Source organism: Mercenaria mercenaria, chromosome 14 (genome assembly GCF_021730395.1).
Source record: "Mercenaria mercenaria strain notata chromosome 14, MADL_Memer_1, whole genome shotgun sequence".
Taxonomy (NCBI): Eukaryota; Metazoa; Mollusca; class Bivalvia; order Venerida; family Veneridae; genus Mercenaria; species Mercenaria mercenaria.
The window spans coordinates 69690249-69706855 of NC_069374.1; the positions used below are offsets into that span (position 1 = coordinate 69690249).

At 33.3% G+C, this 16607-nt stretch overlaps 2 protein-coding genes across 2 annotated transcripts; one reads left to right on the plus strand and one right to left on the minus strand.

Moving 5' to 3' along the window:
* Positions 1–1230: 1230 nt before the first annotated feature.
* LOC123559971 (uncharacterized) lies at positions 1231–3316 on the minus strand. Its single transcript, XM_053522696.1, has 4 exons — positions 3126–3316; positions 2831–2929; positions 2244–2436; positions 1231–1406 (listed from the first exon to the last, which is right to left on the minus strand). Exons 1-4 carry the CDS (start codon positions 3228–3230, stop codon positions 1231–1233), a joined length of 573 nt encoding a protein of 190 aa, XP_053378671.1. The 5' UTR covers positions 3231–3316.
* A 5187-nt stretch (positions 3317–8503) lies between these two features.
* On the plus strand, positions 8504–13856 carry LOC123526926 (uncharacterized). The gene is made up of 2 exons (XM_053522697.1): positions 8504–8560; positions 12837–13856. Exons 1-2 carry the CDS (start codon positions 8504–8506, stop codon positions 13854–13856), a joined length of 1077 nt encoding a protein of 358 aa, XP_053378672.1.
* Positions 13857–16607: the final 2751 nt, after the last annotated feature.

The window sequence follows — 16607 nt, forward strand, 5'->3', positions numbered from 1 at the left end:
TAACAAACGCAGCCGTATAGGGCGCGAAATTCATCCTCTACTAGCACAGACACAGAGCGATCTGACCAGAGGGACAGAGAGAGATAATGCCCCCGGAACAGACAGAGAGAAATCAGTTTTAGATACAGACTTGTCAGGCTAACTTAGACTTGCTCTTTTGCGAATAGATAGTCTGGTTCTTTAACGTGTCCGGTGTTTAGCACCGATACACGCAAAGCCGTCTTTCCTGGGAAGAACCAGTACAGACCTCATTGTATAGTGATACCAGAAAACTTTGTTCAGATGAGGCCAGAAAGGGGATTTCTGATTATCTACCATAAGTCTATATAATCTTCTCTGTAAAATCATGCATTTCAGCGCAAAACGTTATATTTCCACATAGTTACTTAATTCGCTTCAACGTATGTATCAACGGGTTCATATCAAAGTCATACACGACTATATTTAGTATAATTCCATTAGAATACATTAGTAAAAAAGTATAAAAGTTGACCGAACTTGTCAAATGTTACGTACATGTAACGGCGTTAAGACGATTCTATGAATTCAAAGCTTAGCATATTATTAGATTATTAAAATCCGTTAGGATACGTAAGTATTTTCTATGAATTTAGAGGGTAGTAAGTACTGAGAAAAGTAGTCATATCCGATAAAGAGATCATTGTATCTGGCTGAACTGTTCATATAAGTGAAAATAGCTGTGACAACAGGAGGGTGTCTAATTTAGATGTAAAAATGAAGCGGCTTTTAAAAATGGTATGTAAGCTAATTTACATTCAATAAATGGGACTACAATAGTAGCTCGATCTGGGATGCTGTATTTGGCTCGAGTGGATTTTACCGGATCGGATCTCACGAGGCGCGGATCCGACTTTGCAAAATCCACTCGAGCCGAATACAGCATCCCAGTTCTAACTACTGTCATAATGACCCTTTTATTATAAACATACACTTTTTTGTTTGTTGTTTTGTTATCGAACAAATACATTTATTTTTTTCTCATTCAGGTTACATACGTTGAAAACAGCATGAATTAAAGACAATAATTCTTTATCAGTATGTGAGGTTCTCTTGCAGCCCACTTTTCATTCGGCTGACCCGTTAAGCTTTCGGAAGATTTGAACGGTTAACCGGGTATTAAAATAACCTGATATTGACATCCCTATATCTAAATGTTACTTCGATATGTTGTATTCTTCAGGGAATTCAACAAGTGGAAATCTCGCAATTTTAATATTTTCTTGTATAAGAAAGCTGCATTAATGGAATATCACACGGTGTAGTGTCACGGGGTATCATGGCTGTATCAGTGCTAATCACAAGTAGAATGTGACTATCAGGTATAATTGTTTCATATTCTACATCAGTCTGAAGAACACTAAGACAATTCAGACTGCCTTTTCTTTCTTGAGAATTCAATGTTCGCTTTATTTATTTTATTTTTATTTGTAGCAGAAATGCATTATGTAAGAATATTGTAAGCTACCGGTATATTTGATGTGCTCGTAGTATTCAATGTAGTGTTAATAGTACCAACCATGAAAGATAATCCATGTGATATAAAAATTTACTGGCACTTATTTTTTTATCCAGCTTCCTTTTTGAGTAGGTTGTTTTTTTTTAATTTCAGAAAACTGACACTTAATCAATTTGTTTCCGGCAAATTTGCTGTCTCCTTTTCCTTCACACGCACTGGTTCAATGAAGTATGTTTACTTTCAGTAGCTCGGGATGTTTTTAATCAAATCTTTCATGAATGGAAGGACTGCTTTTCTCCCGAATACACTTCCTTATGTCAGGTAACTAGGGACAGATATCTATTCCTTATAACCTATTTATTTTGTAACATTTTTCACTCCAATAATTCTGTATGGTTCAGAAGTATGGGGAATATATAATTACAAGGAAATCGACAAAATTTATCTCAGGTTCTGTAAAATTATTCTAGGGGTTCGTCCTCACTCCTCAGACTTCCAGTGCTGCTGTTCTTGGCGGGATATCATTCATTTGCATGTATAAATAAATTTACTAGGATATTATCTTCAAACAATAATAAAAAAATTAGAAATACAGCCATATATGAATATAATGCTATGCAATTAAGAAAGGAAAAACTTACAGATAGTGCTGCTTCTTAATAAATTAATATATGTATAGAACTTATATTTGTTTTAACTGTATATTTTGTGATATCTTGGCCATCCTTTTTATATTTGTAAATGGCCAAAGGTATATTGTATATGCTTGTAATCTCGTTGGTTTTCCTTACTTTATTTAAATACAAACGAGACGTCAGACGTGGATTTAATTTATTCACTTCTATAACTATATTTACTTCTACAACAATCATTGTCATTTTAGATTCATCACTTATAGTATTATCAAAGCTGTCTGTAGCATCATCCTCATAGCTCTCATAATCCTCGTAACCCTGGCTCTGAAAATACACAACCAAGAGCCTTATAATATAATGCGAGAGAGCTGATTATTAATTAATAAACACAAAGCATTCAGTCTCTCTTAACATACATATATACATAAGACTTAGAAACCGGGCTCACCGGTTCAAGCCGGTATGGTTCGTTGCATAATAAAGCGGTACGGCCTGTATTCTGGTTCGAACCGGTTACTGGGCTTATAGGCTCAATATACAAAATCTAGCTGTATTTATGTATTATTAAATTAACAGTTAAGCACAGTGGTCCGAGTATTCCTTATTCACTAATAAAATATATTAAAATGTCTACGTATAAAAGGTATATGTTACAAACAAATACAGCTGCAACTATATCCAAAAAGGTAACTGAATAACACTAAATAGTTACACTTACCAGTTCTGTAAGAACTGTAAACCACAAAGTACTCCGAACTGTAAACCACAAATCACTCTGCCATTCATACAAACTTCTACTGTGCTGTGCTGGAACTTGCTGTTAAAATGAACAACTGGTTAATAATAACATGCTTGTTAAATATTTCCAAACATGAGAAGATATGAAAAGTTGTATTTGAGACCGCCATCTTTAATCGCGAATTCACAATACAATACTTAAATTCTGCAGCACCGAAACTATCAAAATCTTAAGATATTTCTATGAAAAGGGTTTAATTCAATCCAGCAGTTACCTTTGTAAGATGACCAATTGCAGAGACTAAAAAGAGCTTGAGGTGAACAGTAAAACTTGTAAAAAAGTACATTTGATACCAAGCGATATCCAACGCCTTTTCCATTCAACCAACTTTCAGAAAGTCCCGCGAAATCTCCCTGAACACGAGATTTCGTGAACTAAAATCAATGAACTATAAAATGAGGGACAATTAGGAATAGAGGTACCCAATGGGGATAAATGACCCTACTACATGCTGATATGCCAATAAATCTGAAACTGAAACGATATTCGCAAGGAATTGTACTTGCATGTTTTTATTGATATTCTGCATTGAGGATTGCTTAAGAAACAATGTCTTTTTTTACGTAAAAAATGTGCCATATAATTGCAAATTATCATACTACATCATACATAGTACATGTGATATGCGACCCTATTAATATTCAATTATAGGATTTCTCAAGAAAATTGATAGCTTAAGGTATCCGATCCACAAATAAGCAAGGTCTATGTAACGGTGCTATTGAAATAATGTATCAAATATTGATGCCTGGTAAGCTCATGTAATTTTGGTTTTATTTGAAATTTGTATTTGTATTGTCCACTGGAAAAGAAAAGATAAATTACATTACAAAAATATTTATAGTCTGCAATGATTCTTCAACAGAAATCCAGTTATCACAGTGTAAAATTTATCCTTTCGCAGTCAAAAAACATGACTCATGACTGTAGTGATTCGTGCATATTATTTATTTACTAATTCTTGTTCAGCAGACACAACTCTTAAAAGAAAATTAAAATAAAACAAACAACCCCCACCAAAAAAAAAAAAAAAACAACAAAAAACATGGGGTCACGAGGCATCGAAATTTAACCTATTTGTGGATCGGATACCTTATGGTTTAATTTTAAATGTGAAGTATGCATTTTTGCCAATGCAAGTAAAATAAATGCTTTGTTACAAATATACTGCTTTAGAGCAGTTGAGCCTTTCTGAAGTTTTTATACAATTTTTAAAAAAAAGCCTCTGAGAAACATTCTCTTTGCATATTGGAAAAAAGAAACAAAACAGGATATAAATTATTGCATAATCTAGAAAAGTTGTACCTTTTTGTTAAATAACAAACATGTATCTTTACCTATTTGCACACCGCAGTAGTTATAAAGCGCAGTTAATCCTTCCAAACAGTCACTGCTTACGTACACTGCTCGTAAGGGAATGTGACAGTATCCGTGATATAAAAACAAGGACATTCTTTTACAAACGTATCTGAAAAAGGGACTGAATATAGCAATGTGGGATTTTCTTGGAAGCATGATAAACATTCTAAAGGTACATTCTTCTGCTTCATTTATAAACATGTAAATACTTACATTTCGTGAGATTATGGTCAGAACATTTGAATCTAAATTGAATCTAAAGCAGCAGTGTCTGGTTTAATAATACAAATTATTTTACTATAAAGTTTGTAAAGCTTAATTCCGTTTATTAATGCTATATCTTCAAAATGCTCATAACTTGATATTCCCTACTATGATGTACAATATATTTCATTTAAAAAAATAAATAGAACAAACATCTTAAATCACTTTAAAGAAGAGAGAAAGAGTGCATTTTGAAATCATAAAAATGATATCATATACTCAACCTTATTATATTTTCGTAATGTTAAAGAACATTGGGAACATTTATAAGACTAAGAAATACAAAAATTGCACGTAAAGGGCATTTCGGAAACAAAATATCAGATTTATGATAGATATAGAGAACGCATAATTTTATATAAATATCGTTTCACCTTTGTAGAACAGATCTATACAAAATGTTAAACATTTTGTTCACACGTAGTTACACGTCAAATACAAATAATCGCATCATTCGTTGAACATGAATGTTTTGTGATATATAATAAAATACAAATTAAATTTTTTTCATATGAGAAATTTGAAATAGCGATTTGATATACTTACGTGCGCGTGCGTTTTTTTTTTAAGCTAGCTATTGTTTTTGTTTGTTTCGCTTTTGTCTGTTTATAAAGTTGTTTTTATGCAAACCTTTATTCGTAATTAACACTTTAACAGTTTACACAGACGCAATAAAACCACGAGCATGGGAACATATCCTCCTTGTAATGTTTGATTAGCTGGTGAATAAACGATTTGTAAAACATTTTCGACATTATTCGTGTTTTTGAACTGGCCAATTTTAAAAAAAAAATTTACGAGGTATTGTCGTCACTTGATCGTCGGCGTTGGTTAAAATTTTTGTTTAGGTCAACCTTTGTCTTAAACTCTTTTGAGAATTTGCACACTTTTTTCATCATAAGGGGACCATGTAGGCCAAGAACCATAACTCTTTATGCATTTTAATAAAATTATGGCCCTTTTGTACTTTGAACATTTTAGTTTCTTTGTTAACTGTTTTGTTTAGGACACCTTTTCTCAACTCAAAAACTATAAAAGCTGCAGATTTGAAACTTTGCAAACTTGTTTATCATCATTAGGGGGGTATGTAGTTCAAGAACTCTAACCTGCGTTTTATTAGAATTATGGCCTTTTTTGTACTTAAAAAATCTGATCTATAACTCTTTTGTTATATATTGTTCAGCACTTGCAGACGAGCGATGACACCCGTAGGCGGTGCTCTTGTTTAAAAAACATGATGACTTTTCATAACATTTAGGCATTTGAAACTGGAAAAATATTTAAAAAACAACAAAGAAATAAAACAAAAACAACAACAACAACAAAAAAACAACAACAAAATAGAAACCACTAAAACATTTATCAATGACAAAACAAACAAACGGTCCATTGGCTTGATATATCTTGATCTAAGTTGTACTTTCATCTCTGAGATAGTGCATTTTATAACATGCCTACGAATCCCATATCTCAAATACGTGTATTTCAATAACAAATACAAAAGCCCGTATTCTACATCCATCGGACACAGAAAAAGATTCCATTGGAAGGACATTTATTATTAGGGCGTCTCGACATAAAAAGTTAAACGTGTCAAAAGTTTCCAGTCTAATTTGTCTAACATTACTGTCATTTGTGCCTTGTGTTACAAGGGATATAGGTAAATGTGTAAGATAAAAGGGTAATTTAAAACAGGTCCTTGATCTGTAACAATGCATTCGGGTCTCCTTGATTTTGCTATGTCGGATCACACTCGGCGCAATCCTGACTGTTAAATTCACTCGAGCCGAATGCAGCATTGCAGACGAAGGTACTGTTATATCAAACCTATTATATCGTTTCTCATTCATGTTTGGGGAAATACACAGGTAACTGATTAGTTATGAATAAAATTCTGTGACGTAAGCTACAGGCTATTCCATGACAATTCCATTTCTATTACAGTGATCAACTGATATCGTATTTTAATCATAAATCCACATCTTTTCAATGTAATATAGCTGTTGCTGCATGAACACAACAAATTTCCCCAGACCTTTAACCAGGCACAAAAAAATTATATTTGCATGCGCATGAATACGCTATGTTATAGGCGTTTAAACTGATAGCGTATTGCCTGTTTGAACGATGAACTGCGTTACAGAGTAATACGACCTACAATTTTCCATTTGTTTGTCATTGGATAGCATTCAAAGTGCGTCTATTAACAAGTACACAGATTTTCAATTTTAATCTTTATACAAATATATAATTAGAATAAAACTGCCAAATAGATACCATATTTTTGTCATGTTTATGCAGCAATATATCAGCCACGATGTGAACAAAAGTCACGACTAACAATTAAAACTTAAGTCTTTAAAATGATATTTTTTTGCTCTTAAGAAGATGATATTTTGCAGCAAAATAAACAAGTCCGCTGCTGCCCGCGTGTTTACTTGATACAACATAATTATCATATTCTACAAAATAAAATATTTTGTTTACTTAATAAAAACAAACAGTTTCTTTTGTTACACAACCTTAAAGTTTCGCTGAATCTATTTCATTTTGTTAACAGGACTATTTCAAAGGGAAGTCGGGAAACTGCGAGCCGGCTGCCTAACCCCTAACTCCTATTTATATATCTTTTTTTTACCCTCATCTTTTAGTTATTTATTTTAATTTGGAGGGGGAGGGGGGAGGTAGTGATATCCAAATGCTGCAAACAGAAAGGTGTCTCCACCCCCTGACTTCCTTGATCTATAACATTCGTTTTTCTGGTATTAAATGAAAATTGGACATGATACAGGTCGTAACATTTAGACAAATTAAATATTCAAATAAATACAAACAAGTGAGTAAACGAAGCTTTACGATTCACAAACAATCAAACTAGTGAAATCATCTAGGCATATTGTATCATTGATTGTACAAAGGTTACAGAGCCTTTCAAATGCCATAATTGTTAAACCTTGAGATTTTCAACAATTTAACTAAAATTAAATGCATTTTACTTCGCGTGCCTAATTTCAAAAGTTTGTGCATGTTTACATAGGGCATCGACAAGTAATTTGCCTGAGCGTCACCTCCTTAAAATCACGAACGTGTATTCATTTAATGAACCATAGGTTACGGACGTAATCAAATTGCTTGTGATTTCTTTTAAGTAGATGTATTTAAAGAAACTATGCTAAATAAATTTAATGGTATTATGAATATTGGATAATACTTAAATATTGGTGACGAAAATAGTTTAGAACGGCTTCTAATGTTTCATCTGCCTTTGGTAAGAAATGAAGCAGAGAGTTATTACGTTTGTGCTGTATTTCATTGAAACTGCCAAGTCATCCTTTTCCTTAAGTGTTTTATAAATTTGTCTTAGTTTTGATTAAAATAATAATGTAAATAGGACGATATTTGATAAGAGTAATAAGGAAAACAATGTAGTATATGGAATTTTTATATAAATCGAATGTCCATTGTTTGTACAATTGACCACTCTATATTTCAACACCCTTTAGTCAACACTATTTGGTGAATGGCTCGCCATTCAATAATTAAAATTGTAACATGACTCCATATATAAACTGGCGTTCCATAGTTTGTGCTGTATGTCTTGCTGATATTCATCGCATGCTAACAGATAAAATTAGAAAAAAATAATTGCTGACGTCATACAAATAAACACGTGAATGACGTCATTTTATACGTCGTTTTACCCATTTATTTTGACCTATTTTCTCTTCAAAAATATTCTACTAGTACAATGCCACATGCATTACAAACTAAATCTAAAAGTTTCAGTTTTGTTGATTTATGCACTCATCATTGAGACCTTACAATTTAACACAGGGCTGCTTTCAAATCTGTACGGTGTTCCGTTTGAACCATTGCGATTTTTATTTCTAAACCCCGTACCACGAAAGTCGAAATCACGAAACTACGACGATGAAAGTCGAAACCACGATGGTGAAAGTCGAAATCACGATGGCGAAAACACGAAACTATAATGCTGAAAGTCAAAATAACGAGACCCACAATGATGTAAACTCAATATCATTTCGCATTTCACCATCTTGGTATGGTGTTTTCTGCTTTTCTGACTTCTAAGAAGATTGCCCAAGACGATTATCCTTAATTTATTTTATGTTTTTCGGTGGTTTATCGAAATATAACGGTGAATTATATCCTGATAAACTCACTGGCCACTCAGTGAAAATTATCAAATCTGATACCCGGATTAACGTCAAAAAGTTTACCGAGCGTACTGAAAGCCGGAAACAATATGACGATGACGTCGTTAAAATGACGTCATCTTTGCGATGCTTCCTGATAAAGTTTCCCGCAAATTTCGACATTTTATTGAAATAAACACAACAAAAGTAGAGTTTTAGACATGAAATAAACAGAAAAATTGTTGGTATCGATGTAATATCACGGTAATTTCACTCGTGAACACCAAAAGTTGTTATTTTCACTCGTGGCTGCGCCACTCGTGAAAATATCACTTTTGGTGCCCACTCGGTGAAATTATAACGTGATATTACACCGAAACCAACAATTATCCTCTATATGTAAATAATGTAAAATGTAATTCCAAGGTATCGTTCTTATATGCAGACCTATTAATATTCTGTCACAAGGATTGCTTAAGAAATGTGATTGGTAAAGACTTCAAATGTGAAGTATGCACTTTTGAGTGTTGCAAGGGTTATAAATGCTATGTTACAAAAGTACTACTTCAGAGCAATTTAGCATTTTTATAAAATTATGGTCCTTTTGCACTTTGAAAATTTTAGTTTCTTGGTTAACTTTTTTTGTTTAGGACACCTTTTCTCAACTGAAAAACTATAAAAGCTACACATTTGAAGCTTTCCACACTTGTATATCATCAGTAGGGGGCTATGTAGTTTAAGACCTCTAACCTGCATTTTATTAGAATTATGACCCTTTTTGTACTTAGAAAATCTTAACTTTTAGAGAAATACACAGGTATCTGATTTGTTATGAATAAAATCATGTGATGTAAGCTACAGGCTATTCCATGACAGTTCCATTTCTATAACAGTGATCAATTAATATCGTAATTTAATCATAAATCCACATCTTTTCATTGTAATATAGATGTTGTTGCATGGACAAAACAAATTTCCCCAGACCATAAACCAGGCACAAAAAATGATACTTGCATGCGCTTGAATACGCTGTGATATAGGGGGTTAAACTGGTAGCGTACTTACTTGGTTGAACGGTGGACTTTGTTACAGTTTGGATAGCATATTTATAAAGTGTGTATTTACAGCTACGCATATTTTTAATTTAGATCTTTATACAAACAAGTGAACAACTTTATGATTCGAACACAATCAAAAGAGTGAAATCATCTAGGCATATTGTATCATAGATAATACAGATTATTGAATGCTGATATTTTCACGCAATTTCATTAAAATGCAATGCACTTTATCTCATGTTGCTAAGCGTGCATAATTTCAAAAGTCTGCGCATCTTAATATACTTCATGCATCGGCAAATAATTCGTCTGACCGCCAACTCCTTAAATAACGAACTTCTATTCATTTAATGAATGATATGGTTACAAATATAATCATCTTGCTTTGAAATAGATGTATTTAAAGAAAATATGCAAAATAGATATTGAAAATAAATTTGAATATTAAGGACAAAATGGTTTAAACTGGCTTCTAATGTTTCATATGCCTGTGTTAAGGAGGTAGGTTACCTTCATATTTGTATGTGTGCATGTCCAACCGGAAGCTAACGTGACGATTTACGACGACGTTTACGACAAACTAAATGTGTTTGTATATTCATTCTTCTGAAAACAAATCATGAACCTATCTTCGATCTGATGCTTTATGGTTTAATAATGCAGGAATAATGAATAAATTGCCGCAGAAACGCTTCAAAACAATGTTGTCTTAAAATGACGTCATTGACGTCATGACGTTACGTGTCAGTTACCGCGCAAAATTAATAGCTTTTATCTTGAAAGTACGTAATTATGTGCATTTTCTTTATTTTAACTATTTTCAAATAACCATTATTTGCTGAAATATTTTTTATGAGTCTTTTCCTCTGAATAATGATCAATATTTTGCTTCTTTAATGTAGTTATATAGAAATGTTATGCGGAATGTAAGAAAATGAGTGGTGGTAACCAATGTTTTTTGGAATATAGTTAGCTGAAAGGTTGTTACGGCCATTTTCAAATAAAAAAATCTAGCAGTTTGAATTGTAATACCTATTTTTCAGTCTCTGTAAATAAGTTGTTACTCATATACTAAAACTAAGATTAAAATTGTTCAAATTTCAGCAGAAAATTGTGGTTTCTTGAATTGAATTGATGTTACCATGGAAACGAAGCCCGTGACCTATGTATCTAAATGTAAAATTCAAAAGTGTTGACACTGGTCTATTTAAGAAACACAGTTTCGACTTTTTATTTTCATTTAAACAATATCCATGAGAATAACAGCAGCATGCTGAACGATTTTTCCATGAACAATGCCAGACGAGGGGTACTGCTGTAAGTATTCTAAGCTGTGAAATTTATTTAAATCAATGCAAATAACACGAAAACATAACTTACGTTAGAAATAATATGTTTTAAAGCTACACCAACAAAAAAATAATCTCTTTCAATATTTTCTATAAGAAATTACGACAAAAAGCAAGAGATAAGCTATTTTAAACATCTCCGTTGCCATGGTTACTTTAAACTTTAAGAAAAATAGGGTACCATTTAAAGTGTTTGGTATTTTGCTAATAATATTACTCGAATATTCCATGTTGGTCATTAACAGAATGGCACTGAAGCCGTCGAAACCCCCTATTTTTATACATAGTTGTTTAAAAATGAGAGAAAATGCGTTACCATGGAAACACGAGCCCCGCGACATATACATTTTAAGCTTATATTAGAAAGCTAACGTGCATACTGGTAAAATTATCAATTATGCAGACTTCTACGAATATCAATGAAACTAAAATACACTGAAAAGTGTTAAATATCCGTATTTTCCTTCTTCTTTCAATATGAAATACCTTTGGAGGGTCATGTTCTTCAAACCTGGATAGAAATTGAACTTGAAGGGACAAGAACAAACGAAATTGAGATTGTAGCAGTTAAAACTTTATATTACACGAAATACAAAAAAATGCTGCGGTTCAACTAATTTGAATTTACCCTTGTTACAAGGTAACCTACCTCCTTAAGAAAGGATTCAGAGAAATATTGTTAAGTATTTCATTGAAACTGCTATGCCATCCTTAAGTGTTTTATAAAGTTGTCCCAATTTCAATTTAAGAAATGTAAATAGGACGATATTTGATAAGACTTATAAAGAAAACAATGTACTATATCATTCCATAGTTTGTGCTGTATAATTTGTTTATATTCATCGCATGTTTACAGATAAAATTAGAAAAAAACAATTGCAGACGTCATGCAAATAAACACGTGAATAACGTCATTTTACGTTGTTTTACTCTTGTGTCGTAAATAAATATTCATTAACGTCCATATGTTATATATTTGACTAAAAAGTATAGAAGTTTACATTGCGTTTAATTATATAATAAACAATTCATAAAGCGACAATGAAGTTTCTTTACTTGTTAATTAACACAAATGAGCCTATATTGACACTCGTGCAAATATAGGATCTACAAGTCAGATCCACCTGGCTGGCAAGTCTTAATTCGTAAAACCAACGGAATCGTAATAAGTGTTAATTTGTCTGTATGTACCTAAAACAGTTTCACTTTGACCTCTCGGTATGCTCGTCTGTCTTTTCGTCCACTTGTTTGACGGTTCGGCCTTCCAGAGTAAATATTGCATTCACAGGTGCAAAAGACAATTATACTCCCACTCCATGATACCGATGGCCCCACGGTACCGGTGTAAATACAAATCTCGCGATATTTTCGTCACAGCGCCACCTGCCGATTGTTTACTTTACACGCTCTAGTGACTCGCATTACTCTACCGTAAAAAGTGACTTTTGCAGAAATGGATCGATTTCTGGTGAGTAATTTTACACATACCTATTAATTTATCCTTTTTTTCATGCAAATTTCCCTGTAAATTTCCCTTTCCTCACAAAAAATAGTTTGTTTACTTTCCAAAAACAAGTTTGACAGTTCTGACAGCTCCTGACGTCAATCAGTCATTCATTAAAATCACGTGACACCATGGTAACAAGTTTTGGCGGGAAAAAGTAAAAGTATGGAACGCCATTCAGACCTATATTTAAATTTGAGTTTGTTGGTCATGATTGCTTTTCTTTTTTTGCAGGGTCCTCCTTCGAAGAAAAGGAAGCTGCAGTATGACCGAGACAACCTTAGGAGAGCATTTGAGGCCACTAGGAAGGGTATTTCAGTTTATAGCTCAGCCAAGGCCTATTCTGTTTCAGAGTCTACATTAAGAGACAGGCATTTAGGACTGGTACCGCTTGAGTGTCACATTGGTTTTGACAGTATCTTTTCAAATGTAGAAGAACAGAAACTTGTCAACCACATTACATATATGGCAAGTATCGGCTATGGGTACAACAAATCTTCAATCCAGCACATGGCATGGGATTATGCAAAATCTCTAGGCAAACAAGTTAAAGCCAAAGAGTCCCTGAGTGATAATTGGTTTTATGGTCTTTTGAAAAGGTGGCCTGATTTGTGTGTAAAGAAAGCTCAGAAGCTGTCAATTGCACGTGCAAAGTCTGCCTCCAGGGAAGCTCTCAACAACTACTACAGTGAGCTTGGTTCTATCTTGACAATTAATGATTTGACTGATAAACTACAATGTATATTCAACATTGATGAAACAGGTGTCAACTCTGAACATTCTCCACCTAAAATTGTGTGTGATAAAAACACTATCCCAAAGAATGTCACTTCATCCAGATCGCAAACAGTAACTATCATAGCCTCTGGAAATGCTTTAGGCAACTCCATACCTCCTTACTATGTATTTCCAGGACAACGTTGGAATCCTGAATTCTTGAATGATGCATGCCCTGGTTCTGCAGGTGAAATGTCCAAGACAGGCTGGTCCAATACATGTATATTTGAGAATTACTTGAAGAACCACTTCGCAACTTATGCAAATCTTTCTAGAAATGTTGATGGATCCAAAATCATGATCCTCTATAATGGACATAGATCTCATACCTCTCTTACTCTGACTGACTGGGCAAAGAAGAACAATGTTATTTTATACGTACTTCCTCCTCACTCAAGCCATGTAACGCAACCTTTGGATGTTGGAGTCTTTGGACCTTTCAAATCATGTACTACTCCGAATGTCAGAACTTCATGAAAAGAAACCCAGGCATGAATTTTACAAAATACCAGATTGCAAGTCTTACTAGCAAACCTTACCTAAAGGCGCTTTCTGCAGAACATCTTATTTCAGCATTTCGCAGAACTGGTATTCATCCTTTTGACAGACAGGCTATTGTTGATTCTCAGATTTCACCATCTACTATTTATGCTGAGAAATCCCAAACCACACAAGAAGATCCTCAGCATGACAACAGTCAACCTATTCCCAACTCTGAATCTTCAAAAATGGAAGATAATTTCTCTGATTCTTCAAAAACGGAAGACAGCTTTTTCAAGTCAAGGACCATAACTAAGCCGGTATCAAAACCAAAAAGGAAGTTTGTTCCACCTTTCCTACCGGTATATGGAGAGCTTCATAAAAAGTCAGTGCAATATGTCCTTGTAGCTCAGGCAAATAAAAGTCAGCCAAACACTGGATCCACAAAATCTGAAAAAAAGCTCTAACAGTGCACAACCACATATTTCTGCAGTGCCCATTTCAAAGTCTAGTACATCTGGAACCTCCAAGTCTGGCGGACCTATTCCACTTCTGTCAGAAGACTCTCAGTCTGACTCAGAATCTGAAATTTCTGAAGAAGAGAAATGTTGTATTTGCAAGAAATGGCAGCCTGACCTTGCAGATAACAACATTTACATAACAATTGTGAACTGGGGCAAATGTGATGTCTGTGGCCATTAGACACACTTAAAAACATGCTCAAAAGTCAGAGTTCTTAGGAGAAATGATTATTTCAAGTGCCCTCACTGCGAGGAAAATTAAGTAAAATTGCATAAAGTTGACTGTTCCAATGTTGCTGTTGAATTTCTTGTTAAGGTTCAATTTCATATGTTAGACATCAATATTTTAACAGTTAGAACATTCTAGTGTGACTGTTTGAGACATTGTAAGTGTGTGATGTAATTATTGCAAGACTGGCCTTCCATATTTTACTTATGTACTGTTGCACTGGTTACATGCAGTTGTCTTCCAATATGCTCTTCAATATGGTGTTGTTTATTGACATTTCTCAGAGGTCACAGTTCAAAGTTTGGGAGATGTTTTTTGGGACTAAATAAAAGAATACATGTGAATGAACAGGCAGACATATAATTTTGTTCAGGTAAATTATAATTTGTTTTATTGTTTGACATTTACGTTAAGTGCACCGGTACCGTGGGGGACCATGCTATAGTGATATCATTTTGTACAAAAAATGCACCCTTAACCCATTCTGTGGATTCTCTGTAGGTGTTTCCTTTTAAAGTTACTATCCCTCAGTGATACTTTCTGAAAGTAACAGCAATATGAAAGCTTTGCTTAATCACCTATGTTTGCTTTAAAAACACCTATGTAGCAATAAAAATCTACTGTTTTATCCAACTGTTCCGCAACAAAGTTTTGCCTTGATTTCTTTATTCCATTAATATTATATATATCATTTGAAAGAACAGCGGGGGCTTTATTGATGAATAGATGGATTTGAAACTTTAAGGATATCTATGCATAAAAGCAACGTTTCCGTATAAAATGTAGATTACAATTTTCTTTTTTCTCAAACCTTTTGATTTTGCCATATCTTTACACAATGAAAAAGAATTTTTGCAATAGAATTAACATAAATAAAGATATAGTGTATATGAAGGATTTAAAAGATCCTACTACCACCCAAAGGGATCTTTAAGGTAACGTGTAGTTGATATCTGGATCCAAAATTTAGGAAGAAAACAAAATAAAAAAGACAAAAAAACAAAACAAAACAAACAAACAAACATGTTATTGGTAACAATATTAGATCAAACAGTAGTCGGCAATATCTCGGATCGTTTTATAGATCTATGTAATATTTGTCATCACATTGCGATAAGACATAGTAATTAGTCGAGTATTATTTGGTAACGAAGATCACATTAAAGGTTGTTGCCCTGGCCCTCTCCGCCTCTGGTTAAATGTGATACGTCTTTCTACAACTTGCACACCATTTTGATACTAGTTGAAACGTTACACTGCCAGTTCTTACAATAACAATAATCTAGATTATGCTTGTAAAATCGTACGATTCAGATATTTTATTTATCAAATATTTCTTAAAAATAACTATGTTTTTCGAAATTCTCAGAATTTTGTGTAGGTGATCATCTTAGATTTGAAGTAACATTTTTCATACTCTGCTAAATTATAAGTATTTTACAATACATCATAGTCCGTCCAAATTTAGCATTCAGTTATTATTTTAAACACTGTTTTCGTTTTTGGATACGTTAGAAAAGAGTTAATACAGCAAGAACTTACCTCTGGTAAAGAAAAACAACAGCACATTTGTCTGTTTACTTATCACTTTCTGAGCTATATCCAATGTCTTCCCCACAGTGTAAGTAAAGTAAGTAAATGTTTATTTATTAACGTGACATGTGCACTTTACAAATAAATAATACAATTTTCATATAACAAATTATTTGCACCCGGCCCTGTGGGCCTATAAGTCACCTCATATTTTAACATATATAAAGATGTAGTGTGAACAGAGTTATCAATACATTTGTAGCAACTACAGTTTGACGCAGTCTTATCATGTTATAATAATAAATAAAAACAATTCAAAGTGTAACGAGAACATCTTTCGTCATACATATAAAAGAAATGTTTCACATTTAATACACAGAAATAGAACACGAATTTTCAGTGAAACAGACAATTTTTACGCTTTAAATATGCATCCACTAAGAACTTAGCTAATCTTCTTGGGTA